Here is a 19,651-nt window from a genome sequence, read left to right as displayed (position 1 = left end):
AAACTTGGCAACACAATAATATATTGGCAGAGGTACTCTGAAAGAGGTAGAAGGAGTTCTTGCATATATTTTTTTAAGGTTTCGGACCTGTCAATTTGTCTGTATGTGTCCCCCCCAAACCTGAGTAGCAAATTTCGCGGCTGCGACGGCTATTTTTGTTGACATTGGCAAGCTCGGTTGTAACAGCGGCTTATCTGACTGGCTACTGTGGGAATGCGGAGCCACCAAAGGGAGGTTATACAATTATCGGGCCGAGCCGTAGGTGCATTCAGGGTATAGTGGAGATTTATCGGAACGTATACCCTGGAGATTATCGAGGATGGGCGAATTGCGGCACAGGGTTGTCTGTGTTCTCCCATTTAGAAGGCCCTCGCTAGCTGTATGCCTATATATTCAGTGTATGTATACTTTGTATACTGTTTGTATGTTGTTTAACGCCGCACATGCCAATATTTCAGCTTTACCGCGGCGATCTGAACTTAATCGAGTCTGGACCAGACAGTCCAGTGATCAACATCATCAGCATCGATCTACGCATTTGGCATCGATCTACGCATCGATCTACGCATCGTACTATGACATGTGTCAACGAGTCTGACCACAATCCCGTTAGTCGCTCTTACGACAAGCATGTGTTGCTGAAGAACAATTATTATAACGACCGTTTCAATATTATAACTTAACACAGGCGGTGTCTCCCAATAGTCTTTGGGGACGCGATTCACTGCGCATGCAGTCGAGAACAAAGGGAGCTACAACTGGCATCCACGATTCGACGTGATTATGTTTTTAGGTATGTGGGACGGTGGGGTAGCCTAGTGGTTAAAGCGTTTGCTCGTCACGCCGAAGACCTGGGTTCGATTCCCCACATGGTTACATTCTGTGAAACCCATTTCTGGTGTCCCCCACAGTGATATTGCTTGAATATTGCTAAAAGCGAAGTAAAACCAAACTCACTCATTTCTAGGGTTGGGTATTGCCAAAAGTTTCGTTCTGCGATATGTGTTGGCGTATATGTATTGCAATATATTGTGAAAATGTGACAGTACTGATTTGGAAATATAAATACACATGGAAGTATTAGCTTACCGGGGGATCGTCCCTCCTTTGCTTATAACGGGGTTCACGCACCCTATGAATGTCATCAATGTTTGTACAATGACGGAGAAAAAGACAATTCCCACTGACACCTTTAGACAAGTCAAGGGAGACAACTTCATCTTTGACGTCACAATCCCACCAATGATAGTTCCCGCACAGTTTGAAAGTAAGCCTACAGCACCTGTAAATAACACAGATGAACACGTTGAAGACTGCTTTTTTCTCAACAACTAAAGACAGAAAGCAAAAAGCAATTTATAGGTTACCACTTTGACAAACACCGACTTGGGACGTTGGTTGTGGCCGCATACAGATCGGTATTAGGGTGAGCGAAGGATTATGATCGACATACCAAGGATCATGATCGATTTACCAATGAGCATGGTCGACTACCAAGGGTCATAGTCGACTTACCAAGGATTATGTTCGACTTACCAAGGATCATGATCCACTTACCAAGGATCACGTTCGACTTACCAAGGATTATGTTCAACTTAACCATGGATCACGTTCGACTTACTAGGATTACGTTCGACTTGCCAAGGATCATGTTCGAATTAACCAAGGATCACGTTCAACGTACTAGGATCACGTTCGACTTACCAAGGATCATATTCGATTTCCAAGCAGGCAAAGTGAACTGTGTCTCCATGTATTTTGGGAAGAAAGCCATCATACCACCTATCGTAAAGAAGGTGATGCAGTTGGCGATGATGATGGGGAAGTAGATTGGGTTGCTCACGAGTCGAACCAGAGCGCTCAAGAAGCCTACAAGGTAATATAATTGTTGAAAACGAGGGGTGAGTGAGTGAGTATTATAATGTAGATACACGTGGGTACGAAGAAACATCAAATCAAGTGAGTGAATGAGGTTAGTTTTACGTCGCTTTTAGCAATATTCCAGCAATATCACGGCTCGGCACACAAGACATGGGCATCACACATTGTACTCATGCGGGGAATCGAACCCGGGTCTTAAGCATGACGAGCAAACGCTTTAACTACTAGGCTACCCCACCGCCGCCCGTCTTGGTCTGAGTGCCCGCATTAAAGAGAAGCTAAACGATACCTGTGACTTTAACGGGAGTTTTGACACCGGGCCTGTCTTCAGCTGACCTCATCCGTCTGGGGAAGCACATGACAGGGATAGAGAAGATGATTGCCAGTACCCCGAAGGACAGGAAGCCCAGCCACCACGCTCCTAGCCACCGGGGATGCATTGGTGTCATATTCGTGACTGCGAGAGAAAGTGAGTTTATTCGTATCGCACGTGAGATTGAACAACGTGTACATTTATACGCATCCCAAAAAAGGACCACCCCAATATTCACGATTTAAGTATTATATGGATCATAATATGCACTATTGAATACTTTAATACTGACAATTGGGGTGTTGCATAACTTTCTTGCTGAGTATATATCCATGTAGCTTCTGGCTTACATCAGTGAACGATTGGTCCTGCACATTGGCGAAGCACTTTTGTTAAAAGGTTTGCCATTTTGCAAAAACAAAAACGTTATTATAAGACATGACGTGCTTTTGGTAACTAGTAACTTGTATCAATTCCCTAATTCGACTCAAATGATTATAAATATATATATATGGACAATATCCCTGATTGATTGGCCGTGAAGCGGGAGTATTAGAGACTTCAGAAATACCTGTATTTACGAAACTGACCAAAAATGCGATTTTGACCTCATGCTTCGTTCTCGATCGGTATGTTCAGGGTCATTAAATAGGATGAGGATTCATATGTGTTTTATACTGATAATGATTCCGGGTAAATTAAACCGATAAAACCTTTCCGTATTCATATGAAATCTCTGCTAAGGCAGAATCGGCAGGATAATTCTGACTACGTATATCATAGGACTATATCATAGGTAACTGTTTATGAATTAGTATGAAATCGTGATGATAAAAGGTATACACGGACGGCGATCGTATCATCTAAACTGTACATCGTTGATCTGTTCCTTCCAATTACGACCTTTACTTTCCTTACTGCTGTGGGCTGAACAAACACACGTGTTTCACTCAAACGAAGGGGCTCACTCGCCTCAAAGAAGAATTAGAGTTACTTACTCTAAATGGATGGACTCAAGGCTGCCTACCCTCTTCATATATTCATGTAGGTGAACATGGGACCCACCTTCGAATGTGATGAATATCTTGCTGAACACCCCTGCGACTCCGAAGGCGATGGCCATGGCACAGATTGCACTTCCCATGATGATTCCTGTCAACAACGGCATACTTTCATAATATTTATGTATGAGCAGGATGCAATATTTGACATAGAACATTAATTGATAACGACGTGACAATAGCCTGCTGGTGTTTTTCATGTTGCAGTCCTTGGCTCAGTCCTCCAGGATGCTGTCCTTAGAGATGCGGTTGTTCCCTTCTTAAAGGTGCAGCCATTTTGTATGTATTCCTTTAGGATTCTCTCCTTCAGTTCTTCAGGGTTAGGTCCATCTTGTACTGCAATTCAGGCGGCAGTCCTTCAGGATGCTGACCTCGTCATTCTGTAATTCATGGTGCAAACTCTTAGGGTGCAATACTTTTCGATGCTCAGCTTCTTGTGCTGCAATTTAGGGCGCAGTCCTTCAGGATGCCGACCTTCTTGTGCTGTCATTCAGGACACAATTCTTTAGGATGCTGGCCTTTTTGTGCTGCCACTCAGGATGCTGACCTTCAAGGTTCAATCCATCTGGGTACTGTCCTTCAGGGTTCTAGGAACAATACTTCTGGGTGTACTCATTTAGGCTGCTGTCCTCGGGGTTCTGTCCATTAAGACAATCCTTCAATCCTTCAAGCTATCCATAAACAATGATTTACTTCAAACTGAAAGATTTTTTTGAAAGGCTGTTACAAGGCAAACACCTAATCACATTTATGGTAATTTCAGGAATATGGAGAAACATACTGAACAGTGAGACAAAATTAAATATAAACAGTCTCATGATCACACTTTATAAGGTCTAAGTATCTTACCCATGTACAAGGCTGTTTTGGTTTTCGGAACATTGTCATCAACGTAGGTCGCGAGGCCCGCAACTCGGGGAGCCTTGCTGACACCTTGGATAATCATTCCTAGGGCAAAGATAGCAATCGCGATCTTCCTCATACTCTCGTCCTCTACATACGAGAACTTGGTATCGCTGCACACGTCTTTTCCCGTTGAATTTGGCTTAGACGTTGGGGCAACGGTGACCTGAAGATGACACAGCGTCCCAGTTTGAAACTTCGAGGTGACGTTGGCATCAGTTGAAGGATTAATTTGATCCCGTGTTAATATGAATGGTATAACACATATCAAACCCGCAATGCCGTAGAACAAAGTTGTCAGGGACAACAGTCGAGGGATATGCATTTTCCGGATGCAATAACTCACAATGACAGTTACTAACACGAATCCTATCTCGTTACAACTGATGAGAAACCCAGTGACTGAGCTGCTAAAGCCAAAATGGCGCTCAAGGGCTGTGATTTGAGTTGCCATATAGATTTGCAAGGCAGTCGTGAGCAATCCTGAAAAGCTGTAAACTGCTGTAAAAGAAGCCATTGTGCCGCAGCACTGTATACAATTTGGTGTACAACCTCCAATCCCGCATTTGGTGTCATCTGGGGTTGTCTCCCTTCCATCCCTCTGCTTCCGCCAGCCTCGTTTTAGAGAACTATCGGGGAGCATGAGCATAGAGCCCTTAGCGTCTGTATCCTCTAAATCCATGTTGATACTTTCCATGTATCCAGATTGTCCCTGCAAAACACAATATAAGTATTATGATTGTGCATTTAACATCACCAACACACGTTTTTTTGTTTGTTTGTCTGTTTGTTGATCGATGTGCGAAAAGTAGGATGCTGCCAGTGTGCGATGAAGGACTAATACTATGGTTTTTGTTCATTTTGCTTCTGGTACCGTTATACCAACTATATCGGACAACCGAAACAGGTTACAAATATTGCACGCCATATGGAGTGACCGGCAAACGCTTTAATCACTAGGCTATTCTACCGGTCCCATACGACCATACGATAACATGTACAACCAGGGCCGGATAGATCCTTCTGAGAAAGTGGTGGGTTGGTGGTGCACAGTTCATTTTCACCCGTTTTCACGAGAGTTCCAATGCTCTTTTAATAAACTTTCAGGACAGGGAGGGAGGACACACACGCACACACACACACACACACACCACCACCACCACCCTCCGTATCCGCCTATGGATACGATGTCATGTAAGCATCTCAAAGTGTTAGGTCGCTCTTACGACTAGCAAATGTTACTGAACACCGGCTGTTACCCGGAAAACCGACAGGGTTGTTCGTTTCATAGCGTGGCGTATTGTAATAATTTCGTTACATACTAAATCAGTTTTAAACAATGAATAAAGCTGTTCTGCACGGAGGGTTTTGTAAACAGCCGCGAGACACACACATTGAATCTTATCACGTTCCTGTTTCAGTGCTTTGTCGGTGTTCACCGACACTGATAACAAACTCAGGTTAAACCAGTGATTCTCAAGCTCTTATTGTCAGTTGGTTGAGCGACCAAGTCATTTAGCAGTCAGTCCGCATGCCTTACACGTTTATTATGCACGATCCATTGTTGCCACTAAGAAAATAACATGAAGCATGTGGGACCGTGTTGTTGAATGTCCTGTGTCCTTTAAGCCGGGATCACTCCCGTCGGTTCCTCTTGCTTTCTTCTGTCAAAGTGTCAACGTCAATCTGCACTTTTAAAATTTGCCTTTCTTTTTTTAAATTTTCTTTTTTTTTTTTTTCTTTTCTTTTTTTTTTTTTTATTTTATTTTTTTTTTTTATTTATTTATTTATTTTTTTTTTTTTGGGGGTTGAATTGTATTTTGTTTCTTCTTGTCTTTAATTTCTGGGGGTTGGGGTGTATACAGGTAATTTTGGGGATGCCTATGCAAGTCAAATCTGATTCTTATTAGGCGTGTCAGAACCAACAACAAAAGGTTCGAATCCCAGGATTCCATGCCCTTGGATTATACGAAAGTAGAAAGTTGTCTGGATTACTTCGGGGTTTTCTCCATATTAAGCAGCCACGCAATGATATACTGAAATGATTGTTCAAATCCGACGTTCAACCAGAAATCACATATTCTGTAAAAAATTCTACATATTGCACTAATGTCAGTCAGACCCAACCATCCTTATCTACGTAGTAGTGTCCCTATGTTATATCTAGCCACTCAGGAAAAGTACGTCGAAAATATGAAATCCCTACTGCGAAATAGGACGACTATATCTGTCAATCACGGTGTAAATCCCGGTCATGAACTGACACAAGCAATGTAACTGGATATATTGAAATCAAGTACTGAAATACACATACCCTTATATATAGAACAATAGAAGTATCCTGTAAATCTTGTGACAGATTGGCGTATGCACTATGGATATAGTGTAGTGATCAGCTGTTGAGATACACACGGGTCCTTCATGTAATACACGAAACCCTTGTTGATTTCAGCCATGAAATAGACATTTGTTGACATACATACGTCCTTTATAACACACGCTGTTATCTTACATGAAATAGACGCTGCATACATACGTCCTCGATATACCACGGTAAACATGCGTTGTTAATCTTACAAGTAGCTTCACATGAAATAGACACTACATGTATTGACACACATAGGTCCTCGATTAGCCTTGCTTCAAGGCTGTACTGAGTGTTAAGCCCATGTATGTATAGTAATTCTATCCTTAAAAGGGGAAAGTCTAGATGAGCGGACAGGACCCCAGTCTGTCATTTATAATTTTTTAGAAATGATCATTTACACTAATATATTACCTGAGAGACTTGTGCAAGCCAAGTCCTCGATATAACACGCCAGACACACGTTATTAATCTTACTAGTAGCTTAACCATGAAATAGACACTTAGACATACCCGAGACCATATCTATTATATGGTTTCAGGACATACACATGGGTAATAAACATGGCAAAGCCCCCTGCTGTTGATGTTGGATGGTATCATATGGATTTTATCTCAGCCCCGAAATGCACACAGATGTAAATACGGACCGATAGCATGTCACTGAAAGATGCATAATATTATAATAAACAATACTCCACCCAGAATGAGGAAACAGTATACGACAACTCTCGCACCAAGCTGTTCCCATAACCTGTAACCCTTATATTGAGACCTACAACAGTTACCGTGTATGCATCATAGCTATGGATGTGATCTAAAGAAAATGTTCAACGGAATGCAACCAGCATTCGCCGTGTTATGAAACCCCATCCCATCTGCCCATCGTTGTGTTGATGGTTGATGTGATTGGTACGCTGTCACAATCAGCTGTACTTTGACACACGCTATAAAGGCTAGCTAGGCTGGAGATATAACCATGTCAATTGCACAGGCGGTCATGAAATGTATGTCAGCGAACATCGGGGGACATCAGCGACCGCAGTAGACGCACAGTGCCCGATAACGTCGTCTCACCTGTCAAAACATCGACATCAAAACCACTTACCCGTAACTTCAGACAAGTTGTCCTTTTGCAGCAAGGGTGCTTAACGTGGGAATAATTAGTTCATATTCACTTAATTCTTATGAGGTTCCCGTGAGTTCGTGTGTGGTGATTTTTGACATCTACAATACTGGACTAGTATTTCCTGTTGACGATAATCCAGCGACTGGCATAGTGAATGGGTGGGTGTTCTTGTTGCGTTTTGGCGCTCTCTCCGTCCATGGGACACAAACATTTCACGTAACTTTAAGTAACCTTGTTAAAACCCTGGCTCAGTTAGACCCTGGTTGGATGCAACGCGGACAGTTTTGGAAATAAGTTTTTTAACCTTGTAGACTTTACTTTGTACAATTGTAACTGAATTTTAATGGGGGGTTTTCATACAAAATCAGCTAATATGGATTATTCAAAACACTCAAGATATGTCCTTTGTTTAAATTTGTTGGCCCCAGTTATTTTTTCAGATATTGCTTAAAATATCAAATAACTATCTTTTTTCATGACACTGTATTTCAGCGAGTTTTTTCTGTGATCATTGATCCGTTCATCGAAAATGTTTCTGTTTGTTCCGAATCTGCGCCCAAACACGCCCGAGGCTTCTTAGCCCTTCACCCTTCACCTATCACCTTGAAATCTTTAGTGGTACATTTTACAAACCGGTTTAAGATCCTACGATATCATAACTGTTTACGCCCGTCGTAATCCACCCAAACCGGTTTCATGTAACCAGTTACCTATCTGTTTGGCTGTGTCATTGACACGAACCCATGCCGCTAACCTACCACTTGTAGTGAGTGTTTTGTTGAAGCTCAGTCACCGTAAAATGAATACTGTAGACGTCAATGGACAACTGTAAACACTATTGGCCCAACAGTAATCGTATTATTCATGTAGGGAACAGTGCCTTCAAACTCCGATCACAGAGTGTTAAATGACGCACGAACGCGTTGATCTGTGAATGTCACCGGTCACAATAACTCACGGTAATTCTCACTAAAATGTAATCATGGCTATCGTTAACAAATGGTGGGAGTTATTACATGTACTATAAGATTTCTCAGAAAATAATACTGTTATGTCACTATGTATGTCGGTTGTGAATGAAATCGGTACGTAGCAGTGTGCGAAATAGCCACTGGCCCGCTACCACGCGGCTAATACAATTCCAGTCTGGTCAATAAATCTCCACAGTCACTGACCTGACTGGCTGGTGAATTTTCCAAATGGGGTCATTTTGTAAATATATCACTCTCTCCGACTAACACACATTTAAATCATGCGCAATAATGGCCTGATAAAAATGTTCATTATATTAGCAGCTTAATGATGAAAATGTATTGTAATTAATTTTTTTTAACACCTATGTATGTACCCTTTTGTAGAGGAGTTTACCAGCTTTTTGTATATGTGACTCCCGTCACTGTATCTGATTTTATAAGGGAGATAAGCGTTTATGCCGCTCCCACCTTAATGTATACCCCTTATTTTATCAGGGTTTTTGCTAACTACAAAATTGTACAAACTATTGTCTCAATATCCACCTATATCTAATTGTAGTAGAGCTCACGCTCTTCTTATACATGTATTCCCCTTCACTGTGCATACGCTTACAAGTTAGTTATAGTCGTTTATTTACCCAAGTATTACACAGGGTGGAAGCGCTCTCCGCGCGAAATGTGGAGTTGCCAAAAGCAACTCCATTTCCTCGCTGGACAGTGAAAGATGAACATGTGGCGCAAGAGTAATGGTAAGTTATCCCTCGCATTTTCATTATTTTGGAAGTATATCAGGTTTTGCCATTTGGCAGACGGGTCTAGAAATGTACAGATCTTTCTATAATAGCTTGACACCCTCTCTATTTATTACAATTACGCGTTGAGCGAGGGCACCCTCCTGAGTGTCGAAACAAGATCGCGGAAAATGATCGATTTAACACGAAATATGACAACCCATCAGCAGACACGCCTTTTTGCTGTCAATTCTTAGATATAGTTGTCTTAGGTCTTCATTCACAGTTTAGGCTTTAATACGTCAGTATTTTTTCAGTTATCGTCGAAAAATCAAACTAGTTTTATATGGAGTTGCTCACATTTAGCAAACAAACTGTCCATTGCGTTGTGATTTTACTGTCCAGGGAGTTGACAGTTTGTAGTTTTAACCGTCATGTCATCAAACGTTATTCTAGAGATATTTGTTGTGAAGAAGACTGTTTTGTTGTAGACCTGTTGTGAACAAGAATTACCTGCGTACCTGGCCTATTTTGGCGTATTTATCACGATTGCCATCAAGTACGATTGTACACCCTCATTTCAGTTTGTACCCTGACAGGGATTTAATGTAAAAAAATCATGTACGATCAGAAGTGTATTAACGAATATACATCTACCCAAGGAATAACCAAGTCCAAGGACCCGTTTCACAAAGCTCTCGTAAGCCGAAAATCTCTTACCTTTCTCGAAGCATTCGTACGTACTATACTGTAACAATGACTTACGATATCGCTACGAGAGCTTTGTGAGCCCAGGTTATTCAAAAGTATGTGCATTGTTCATACTATCATTCAGATATTAGTATTGCACATTCGGGTAAAGCACATCACTAAGCATACTTCAAACTTCTCTGGTATTCACTATTAAAGAATGATATTCATGGACGAATTCTAAATGTGCTTAAGAATATGTATTCCAAAATAATGTCTGCTGTCCGAATAACCAACACCTCAATCTCTGAATACTTTGACTGTCTTAGCGGAGTTAGACAAGGATGTGTCTTGAGCCCCTTTTTGTTCACGATGTTTATATCAGAATTACAGGTGTTGCTAGAAAACGCGGAAATTAGAGGAATATTTGTTGGATCTGAATTTTTAGAAATATTACTTTTGCTTTATGCTGACGATTTATGTATTTTCGATGACTCTGTTATTGGACTACAAAGAAAAATTGACATTCTAAACGACTACTGTACAACGTGGGGATTACAAGTTAACATGGATAAAACAGAGATATTGGTTTTTCGAAACGGAGGTAGATTACGTCACTATGAAAAATGGTTTCTTCAAGGAGCACAGTTAAAAACCTCTACATACTACAACTATCTTGGAATTCTCTTCTCTACACGTCTGTCATGAACTAAATGTACAGAGACACTATCGACCAAAGCAAACAAGGCATTATTTTCTATAAAGAAGTTAATCTACATGTATCAAATTATTCCAGTTAATATTCTTTTAAGCTCTTTGATACCAAAGTGAAGCCAATTTTACTTTATAGTGCAGAAGTGTGGGGTTATCAAGAACGACAGTTAATTAACAAATTTCATACAAATTTCTGTAAATATGTTCTTGGCGTACGTAAACATGTTTCTAGCAATGCTATATTAGCAGATTGTGGTAGATTTTGTATAAGTGTTGATTATTATGTTAAATGTGTACGTTACTGGTGTATATTACTTCATATGTCTGAAGACAGGTATCCTAAACAATGCTATATTTTGATGAAAAAATCTCGACGCAGCTGGTAGATATACTTGGGCATCATATGTAAAAAGTTTGTTAAACATCAACGGGTTTGGATTTGTGTGGTTTAGTCATGATGTTGGCAATATTAATCATTTTATATCCATGTTCAAACAGAGGCTTATTGATGTAAAGGGGCAAAGCATATTGAGTAGAATTAATGAATCATCGCATTTAGCTTACTACAAGACCATTAAATCTTTATTAGATGTAGAGTTTTATGTCTCAAATGTACATTTTAAAGAATATAGACGATATTTATGCTTACTTAGACTTCATCACCTACCCCTTCTTTGTAATGGAAGACGAAAAGATGATAGTTATGCCTCAACAATATGTAAAATGTGTAACAGTAATGTCCCAGAGGATGAATTACATTTTCTTTTTGTCTGTGATGTATATGTAAGGTTATGCAGTATATATTTACCAAATTTTGATCAATGTCCAACTATCATTAAGTTTAAAAACTTAATGCTATGTAATAATACCAGTATTCTTCTTAAAACTGTGCAGTTTATTAAGCATGCCCTCGTGATCAGATCAAATGTGTGTAAATAATGTGTAACATTGTGTATTGCCTTGTCTAAAATGATATTTTGTATCCTATGATTGTACATGGGCCGATGGCCTACTTACAGAAAATAAAATTCATTCATCCACATCACTAAGCATCTGAAAACCAAGGGGCATCTAACCAATGTTGAATGAGCAAAATCAAATAAAATTAATCACTTCCTCTGTTCCCACCGGTGGCACCAGCGATATGGACAAGTCAATGGCCGTTGTTTAAGCAGAAATCCAAATGACACAAGACGAGCAGCAGCCTGACCAGATGCAACTCCAACCAGAAAGGGCCAGGAGAGCTGCAGTCAGGCACTCCTGGGTGCTCATAGAGGAGAGGGGATAACAGTTTGGTAAGTTCTCCAGCCTCCTAGACACCCATTTGAGGCTTGAGGATCCAGTAGCGTTCCAAAACTACACAAGGTTAACACCACAGCTCTTCGATGAAGTCTTGCATAGGGTGGCCCTAGCAATCGATAGGGAAGTCACCAGTTTCAGGCAACCCCTTTCACTTGGACTGAAACTGGCAGTCACACTTAGGAAACTTGAGGCTGGAGACAACCATGGGTCTCTTGCGTATGCCTTCAGGTGTGGAGTGTCCACCATCTCAGAGATGGTTCGAGAAGTGTGACAGGCAATTGTGTTTAGCCTACCTGTGACCCCTGAAGCCTGGACAGCCGTAGCTAACCAGTTTGAACAGAGATGGATATATCCCACGCCATTGGGGCCCTGGATGGCAAACACATTGCTATCAAGAAGCCACCTCAAACTGGCAGTCATTTACAAGGGCGTCTTTTCGATACCACTCCTAGCTCTGATGGAGGCAGATTACAATTTTGTGTGGATCGAGCTTCGTAGAATAGGACACATGTCAGATGCTATTATATGTGGCGACTCGGGGCTGGTCAACGGCATGGAAGAGGAAGCCCTGGGACCGTCCACACCCTGCCCTCTGACTGACCACCAAGACATGCCCTTCTTCATCCCTCGCACTCAGGAACAACCTCATGAAGTCATACAGCAGAAGAAGGATGTCCAGGAAGGAGGGACTCTCAAGAGGGAGGAGAATGGTGGTTAAAGGCCTTTGGGATCCTGGGATCCTGGCTAATAGATTCAGGTGTCTTCTCATGACACTAGGGCAGATGCCCAATACTGTGAAGGATAAAATGAAAACTTCTCGTGGTGACCACGGTGGAAAAACATGATATTTTTCTGACCCGTATGATCATTTGACTCATAGAAAACGACAAAATGATTGAAATCCATATTGCTTTTATGATGATTATTGCTCATTTTAAGAAAACGCAGTGACTGATTTTTATACAAAACCATGTCTGTAAAGTATGGCCCTGGAATGTTTAATGTTGAATTTATTGTCAAAAATGTCAAAATTCAAAATGTCATTTTGCGTATCTAAACGATTCAAGGCTAATACCGAGTGTAACCTCCATGTGACTGTATGACAGTCAGCACCCTCCTCCTCTCCTCAGCGTCCTGATCCTCTAACTAAGTCTGCTCCATTCCTTGTGTATATATGTTCGGATCCCTTTTTGCCACGATATAGACTATTCCAAAGGGTTAAATTGGATATATAGACTTGTAATTATAAATAAGTTCATGATATGTTAGTAAAGGTGTGTGAATGGTAGACTTGTCATCTTATATTTGTAAAAATAACATTTATATAAAAGAGGTATGTGTCATGGTAATCGATAACCTGTGTTGATCCATGTGCGTGTACAGAGGCCATAACCCGCCCTATCTTCCTTGTTAACATAGTGTGTATCTTTAAACTCCAGTGATCCGTTAGTCTTCTAGTCTCACATACACGCATGCATGGTAAATCAACGTCACTGCATTAAAGATCCAGGGTTCAACATGCGTCTCTTAGTTTCTTAGTCCACTGACACATCGTACAGTTGTTTTTGAATTACTGTTGCTTTCAATTTGTTTTGTTGTTGTTGTTGGGTTTCCTGTAGGTGTTATTTTTCAATTTAGATGTTATTGTGAGCTGTAGATCTCTCTCTCTCTCTCTCTCTCTCTCTCTCTCTCTCTCTCTCTCTCTCTCTCTCTCTCTCTCTCTCTCTCTCTCTCTCTAGGACTCTCTCTCTGGTTTGTATTCTCTCTCTATATGGTGAAATATTAGAATGATTTACCTTTTAGGACTATGTAATGGTTTGTATTTCCTATATAGAATGATTTCCCTGTACAGGGATACAAAATGGCTTTCTATTTATATGGGTAATAGTAGAACTACTTCCTGTTTAGGTAGCTATGTTGGCTTGTACAGTACATGAAATACATTTACTTAAGCATTACTTTGCCTATATACACGTTTGATTTCCCATTACGTTTACTGAATTGAGACACATAACCATGCCAATAATGGTTGTCACCCCCATCCATTTCATTAATAGGCTGGGGGTGGGGGAGTGGGGGTGTGTGTGTTTTGACAACCATTATTGGCATGAGTATATATTAACATTTTTACCTTTATATCGGACAACATTAAGAATGAATTTCCCTCCATTAGGACCATACAGGAGTTTCTGTCCCCTTCACTCAGCTGTAAACCAGTAAAACTGTTATATACATGTAGGCAGGTTTAACTAGATACTTTACACATGGGCGTGTAGATGCAGTACAGTATTCACAGATATGCGTCTTTCAGTAGTATGGGGCCTTTAATGGGTTGGAAGCAGATAGGGGAGTGTTATTGTTGAAGGGATCCCTCCTCACGACACGGAGACCAACTGTACTGTATGATTATATCTACACAGGAGCACGGAGACCAACTGTACTGTATGATTATATCTACACAGGAGCCCTTTGTCAGTAACAATAAAAACATAAGCACTAGCTGGAGATAATTGTCCAAAACAGTTGTAGCAAATCACGGAAGCCCCATATCACGGAGTGACTTCGAGGTTTTGTTCAGTTCTTAGTGAAGGCTGTTGGGGACGTTGTGAGTTACAACGTTAATAATCTACTTGCTTGCTGGGAGTACACGCTGGAAAAGGAAAAAGTACATCGATCCTGGTTCCACGCCCACAATGGATGTGAAGTACATACTGATCATAGCTGGGTTGTGTCTCTGTTTCCATCTTCTTCATGGTAAAGTACAATTTGAAGCTCTTTTCAATTTCGGTCTTACCTCTTTTGAGGGCGTCAGTGATACGAAAGCTGAGCGTTTCGAAAAACTAGAGAAAAACGTCTCTCTGCACCGTTGCAAATACGCATGCGTAGACCGTGCTTCCTGTCAAGGCGCTATCTTCAGTGAGATCAACTCTGACGGGTGCTTCCCGACCAACTGCACCAACTTCTACTCCCGGGGGCTATATGGGGAGTGTCACCTCCTTACATTGGACGACGCCGCTGATGTCATTGACTTTGCCAGTGAACTTGAAGGGAAAAGGCGAAATTATTTCTTAAACCTTCGTAAGTACTAACGATACCTCATGTTCTTTAGATGTGTTTATTTCGTACTGTCTCCATGATTTTTATGTCGGCGACTAAAGTCGCCGCAATTAGGTAAGATTGTTTGTGCCCTTGAGTCATGTTAGTGAGTCTAGTTTTACGCCGCTTTTAGCAATATTTCAGCAGTATCTAGGGTGGGGGACATCAGGATTGGGCTTCACATATTGTACCCATGTGGGGAGTTGAACCCGGGTCTTTGGCGTGACGAGCGAACGCCTTAACCACTAAGCTACCCCACCGCCCACTTGAGTCACGTTAGGTAATGGTAGGTCAAAGTGATAAACATATACGACCTTGCTCACATTATACTTCCATCTGACACTGAGCTGAAATATCACTGCAATATTACATAAAATAGCCTATCTAACCCAAAATAACCTATTAAACCATTCGTGGCCTAGTGGAATGAGCGTCTGTCTGGGAGACTGATCGGCGCAAAGTCATTATACTCTGTCCATGATGTTAAACTGCAGCATAGAGACCAAAATGTTGGAATCAGCCACACACAGGTTCATTTGCATCGCTCTATCGGTGCAATAATCTTGTAAGCGACGTAGAATCTCACCTCACCTCACCTCACCTCACCTCACCTCACCTCACCTCGCCTCACCGTCGTATAGGGCGGAGGGACAGCCTAGTGGTTAAAGCGTTCGCTCGTCACGCCAAAGACCCGGTTCCGATCCCTTACATAGGTGCAATGTGTGAAGCCCATTTCTGGGGTCCCCTGCTGGAATATTGCTAAAACGGTGCAAAACCACACTCACTCAGTCATGGTCTTTCAACGTTGGAGGAAATCATGATTTTCAAATATATACATATTTATTCATCGTATGTGTATCTGATTGATATGTCGTTTGCTTAAAACCTGATTATAATCAGCCTTACCTGTCCCACATACGTCCTCCCAATCAACCCACCATACGTTATCTTAATGGGTTGTGTATGGCGTGGCTAAGTCCCACCAAGGACGTGGGGTGGATAAGCCAATGTTGTGGGTGCAGTTAGACCTTCGCAAAAATACGGACTACATAAGGAATACGCATGCGCAAAGTCTTACTTCGTGACAACCTAAAATTCGACACAAGGGGGTTTAGTGAATGTCGAATTTATTATGACAGTCTCTGGAATACACATTATATTTCACATTCAAAATGAATACATTTCTATTACAAGTTGATTCCAACATTGAGACACGTAACTAATTAAGTAGGTTAAACCAGAACTAGGTACAATTAGAAAAAGAGATTTAATAAGTACACTCTTCACAAAAAGAAACGCATATTTGATTTTGAGAATATTTGACTCATGTAGCTGCGGCAATACAATACAATACAAATATACTATTTCTTTGTGTGTCATCATTGTGTGATTTTAAACAGCTTCAGCGCCAAAACGTTAACGGCAATTTTAACTTTTCCACTTGTTTTAGGAGCGTTTGAAGTAATATTCGCAAAACATCACCAAGAAAACATGATAAGCAAATTGCACGTGCAAGTAAGCGGAAAAGCATGCGGTATCGATCACTATAAAAAGGGAAACGTTTTGTTTAATTTTGTCATTCGTTTTTGCCTGGAAAAAGAGTCAATCATCATGCCACAACTGAGTGCTGCCAGTCGAAACATCGCCATAGGCCGCCTTGAAGCTGGGGAGTCGCAGTCTGCAGTTACCAAACATTTCAACATTTATCACCGCACCATATCTCGACTTTGGGATCGTTTCCTGCAGACCAATTCCGGTCAAGATCGCCCGAGAAGCGGGAATCCAAGAGTTACCACCCAAGCACAGGACCGCTGCATCTGGGTTGCGCACTTGCGTTATCCTCCTGCCACAGCCGTGGAGACTGCACAACGCATCCCTGGTTTGAGAAGAATTTCCGACCAAACTCTCAGGAATCGATTGCGTGAAGTGGGGGATTTGACCAAGAAGACCAGTTGTCGCCCCTGTGCTCAGAGACGTCAATCGGCGCAGTCGCTTGCGGTGGTATGGTAGGGTCCCGGAACTGGAATCTTAGAAACTAGAGGCCAGTCTGGTTCAGTGATGAATCACGATTTCCGCTTCACCGGCGAGATGGAAGACAGCGTGTTTACCGTTGGAGAAATGAACGTTTTGACCCTAATTGCATTCGACAGATGGACAGAAGCAGTGGAGGCGGAGAGAGTGTCATGGTGTGGGGTACGATATCCAGCACACGAAGATCTGATTTAGTGGTGGTGCAGGGGAATTGGACGGCAAATCGGTACATCAAGGAAGACCTTGCACGTCACATCCTTCCGATGATGGACCGACAGAAGGAGTTGTTCCAGCATGACAACGCCACTTCATATACAGCACGCGTCACGGTTCGCTACCTTGCCAATTCTAACGTCTTGTCAAGGCCTTCCCGATCACCAGATATAAACCCGATAGAACACCTATGGGATGAACTCGATCGATGTCAAAACGCGCCTCAGACACTGGCCATCGCATTTCAGGAAGAGTGGTGGAAGAATGCCGCAAGAGCGACTTCGTCGACTTTTTCAGTCTGTGTCGAGACGGTACCGAGCAGTAATTGCTGCCAATGGTGGCCATACAAAGTACTGACTTTGACGCCATCGTGGACTCAAGTAAACAGAAACACAACAACAAAAGTTGCTGTTGTGTTGGCGAGTTCTTTGTCTATAGACGTATGAATTTCACCATTTTTACCAGTGAAATTACATAAGTAATTGCTCTTAAACTAACGCAATAAATTCTTCTAAAATGGCTTATGTGGTTCTCTTTTTTTGAAGAGTGTACATGCTCTGTTCATCAATCCAGTAAACAGTGTTCGAAGCAGTCAGACTGGTCAGCAGTGTCAGACTGGTATCACGCTCCCACAGTCGCAAGTCACAACGTAGGAAAAGACCTCGAATCGCTGTTATCGCGTTCTTTTGTAGGTTGAGCGAGTCATTTAGAAACCGAAACCTCGACGCAAACAGGCGGATAATAGAAATACCCCAGTAACAAATGACACTTGAGCATTTTACAAACGCTTCAATCTGCTACCACTGCATTAGAAATACATGCCGCATAGCAATCGTTAAAATCAGAACAGTAATTGAAATCACTTTGTTCTCTGATAAGTTTCTGATTACCGTATCTTTAATTCTGAACAATACTTCACCATATCCCAGACAAACTATGTAAGGCCTTCTGACTGATCCTTAATGTCTGCATGATAGCACGGAGCGGTGGGGTAGCCTAGTGGTTAAAGCGTTCACTCGTCACGCTGAAGTCCCGGGTTCCATTCCCTACATGGATACAATGTGTGAAGTCCATTTCTGGTGTCCCCCGCCATGATATTGCTGGAATATTGCTAAAAGCGGCTTAAAACTAAACTCACTCATGACAGCCCAGACATTTTGTTTACTTCAGCCACATTGTGTCGTCCTATACCTCAGACGAGGGAGGAGCTGATGTTCACGTCTCCCGAGGTGTACAACGTCACCCTTGACAAGGCAGACAACAACTGCTACATCTTCAAATACCGCTGTCGTCCTGGTTACACTGCTGTCGGCAACCCTGAAGCCCGGTGTTGTAACAACGGCATCCGAAGCCCAATCACTCTCGAGTGTCACGGTACGTTCAATTGGACGAGTTCACTGGCTTTCTGTATTTGTAAAAAGAATGGTTTTATAGCTAAACCAGTACTTTTGTACAAAGAATGCATATGATTACTGATTGAGCTCAATATATGGTTTCATTTAGATAGCAACGGCTAACATATAATCTGTAAGCATATTCTTATATATGTAAGCATATTATATATTTATGTTTATCAATCGTTTATACGGGCGGTGGGGTAGTCCAGTGGTTAAAGTGTCCGCTCGTCAAGCGGGTTCGATTCCCCACATGGGTACAATGTGTGAAGCCCATTTCTGGTGTCCCTCGTTGTGATATTGTTGGAACATTACTAAAAGCGGAGTAAAACCACACTCACTCACACGTTTATACATTTCCAGTTTCATCATTTCTGACAGAAGTTTAAATACACGATTTAATTGGCTTAATTCTTCTCTTTATATATTTCTTTAGATGAAATCAGTGAGATGTGTCACCTAATACAAATCTTATATCTTTGCGTTTCAGAAGACAAATAAGCATGAGAACTCAGGCGTTAGCAGGCCACTATAGCACAGCCTCTTCGTTCAAGATCCCGAATAAATTCCCGATTTACAAATGAGTGCAAACGATTAATATCATTATAAGGAACATCTTGCAGTAAAATACAGTTTATTCTTTCGGTCTGATTTTTTTTTAATTATCTCTTTTCACTCGTGGGGTGTTTAGACATGTGCACATTGGTCATGTGGGTATATATATATATTGGACAAAATAAGTTAGGGATATTGGTATTTTTATGATTGATATTTTATCAGTGTGTCAATGAATAAATAGATCATTATTCATAATTTCAAAATTTACATATTTCCCCAACTATTTTTGTCCAGTA

General features: G+C 41.4%; 2 protein-coding genes across 3 annotated transcripts in view; one reads left to right on the top strand and one right to left on the bottom strand.

Moving 5' to 3' along the window:
• The window catches only part of LOC124272181 (solute carrier organic anion transporter family member 2A1-like), a 58,660-nt gene extending 50,833 nt beyond the window's left edge, over positions 1-7,827 (bottom strand). For both annotated transcript variants that reach the window (XM_046707319.1, XM_046707320.1), the window contains exons 1-6: positions 7,632-7,827; positions 4,105-4,870; positions 3,260-3,346; positions 2,171-2,338; positions 1,705-1,869; positions 1,090-1,282 (exon numbers count right to left, since the gene is read on the bottom strand). In XM_046707319.1, the coding sequence (XP_046563275.1) occupies positions 1,090-1,282; positions 1,705-1,869; positions 2,171-2,338; positions 3,260-3,346; positions 4,105-4,855 (1,364 nt within the window). In that variant the 5' untranslated portion in view covers positions 4,856-4,870; positions 7,632-7,827. The remainder of the gene's footprint in view (positions 1-1,089; positions 1,283-1,704; positions 1,870-2,170; positions 2,339-3,259; positions 3,347-4,104; positions 4,871-7,631) is intronic.
• Positions 7,828-14,685: 6,858 nt separating this feature from the next.
• On the top strand, positions 14,686-19,441 carry LOC124272139. The gene is made up of 3 exons (XM_046707285.1): positions 14,686-15,141; positions 18,574-18,777; positions 19,288-19,441. Exons 1-3 carry the CDS (start codon positions 14,757-14,759, stop codon positions 19,296-19,298), a joined length of 600 nt encoding a protein of 199 aa, XP_046563241.1. The 5' UTR covers positions 14,686-14,756; the 3' UTR covers positions 19,299-19,441.
• The last annotated feature ends 210 nt before the right edge of the window (positions 19,442-19,651 follow it).

The sequence above is a fragment of the Haliotis rubra genome, unplaced genomic scaffold (assembly GCF_003918875.1).
Source record: "Haliotis rubra isolate DU_JTF1 unplaced genomic scaffold, ASM391887v1 Scf167, whole genome shotgun sequence".
NCBI lineage: Eukaryota > Metazoa > Mollusca > Gastropoda > Lepetellida > Haliotidae > Haliotis > Haliotis rubra.
This window is presented reverse-complemented; position numbering and strand designations above follow the sequence as displayed.

What these genes read in the sequence shown, in the direction of transcription:
- LOC124272139 (XM_046707285.1), top strand. Translation starts at nt 14,757, where the DNA reads ATGGATGTGAAGTACATACTGATCATAGCTGGGTTGTGTCTCTGTTTC. An exon ending in AAATTATTTCTTAAACCTTC is followed by an intron (nt 15,142 to 18,573) that starts GTAAGTACTAAC and finishes TGTTTACTTCAG; the next exon opens with CCACATTGTGTCGTCCTATA.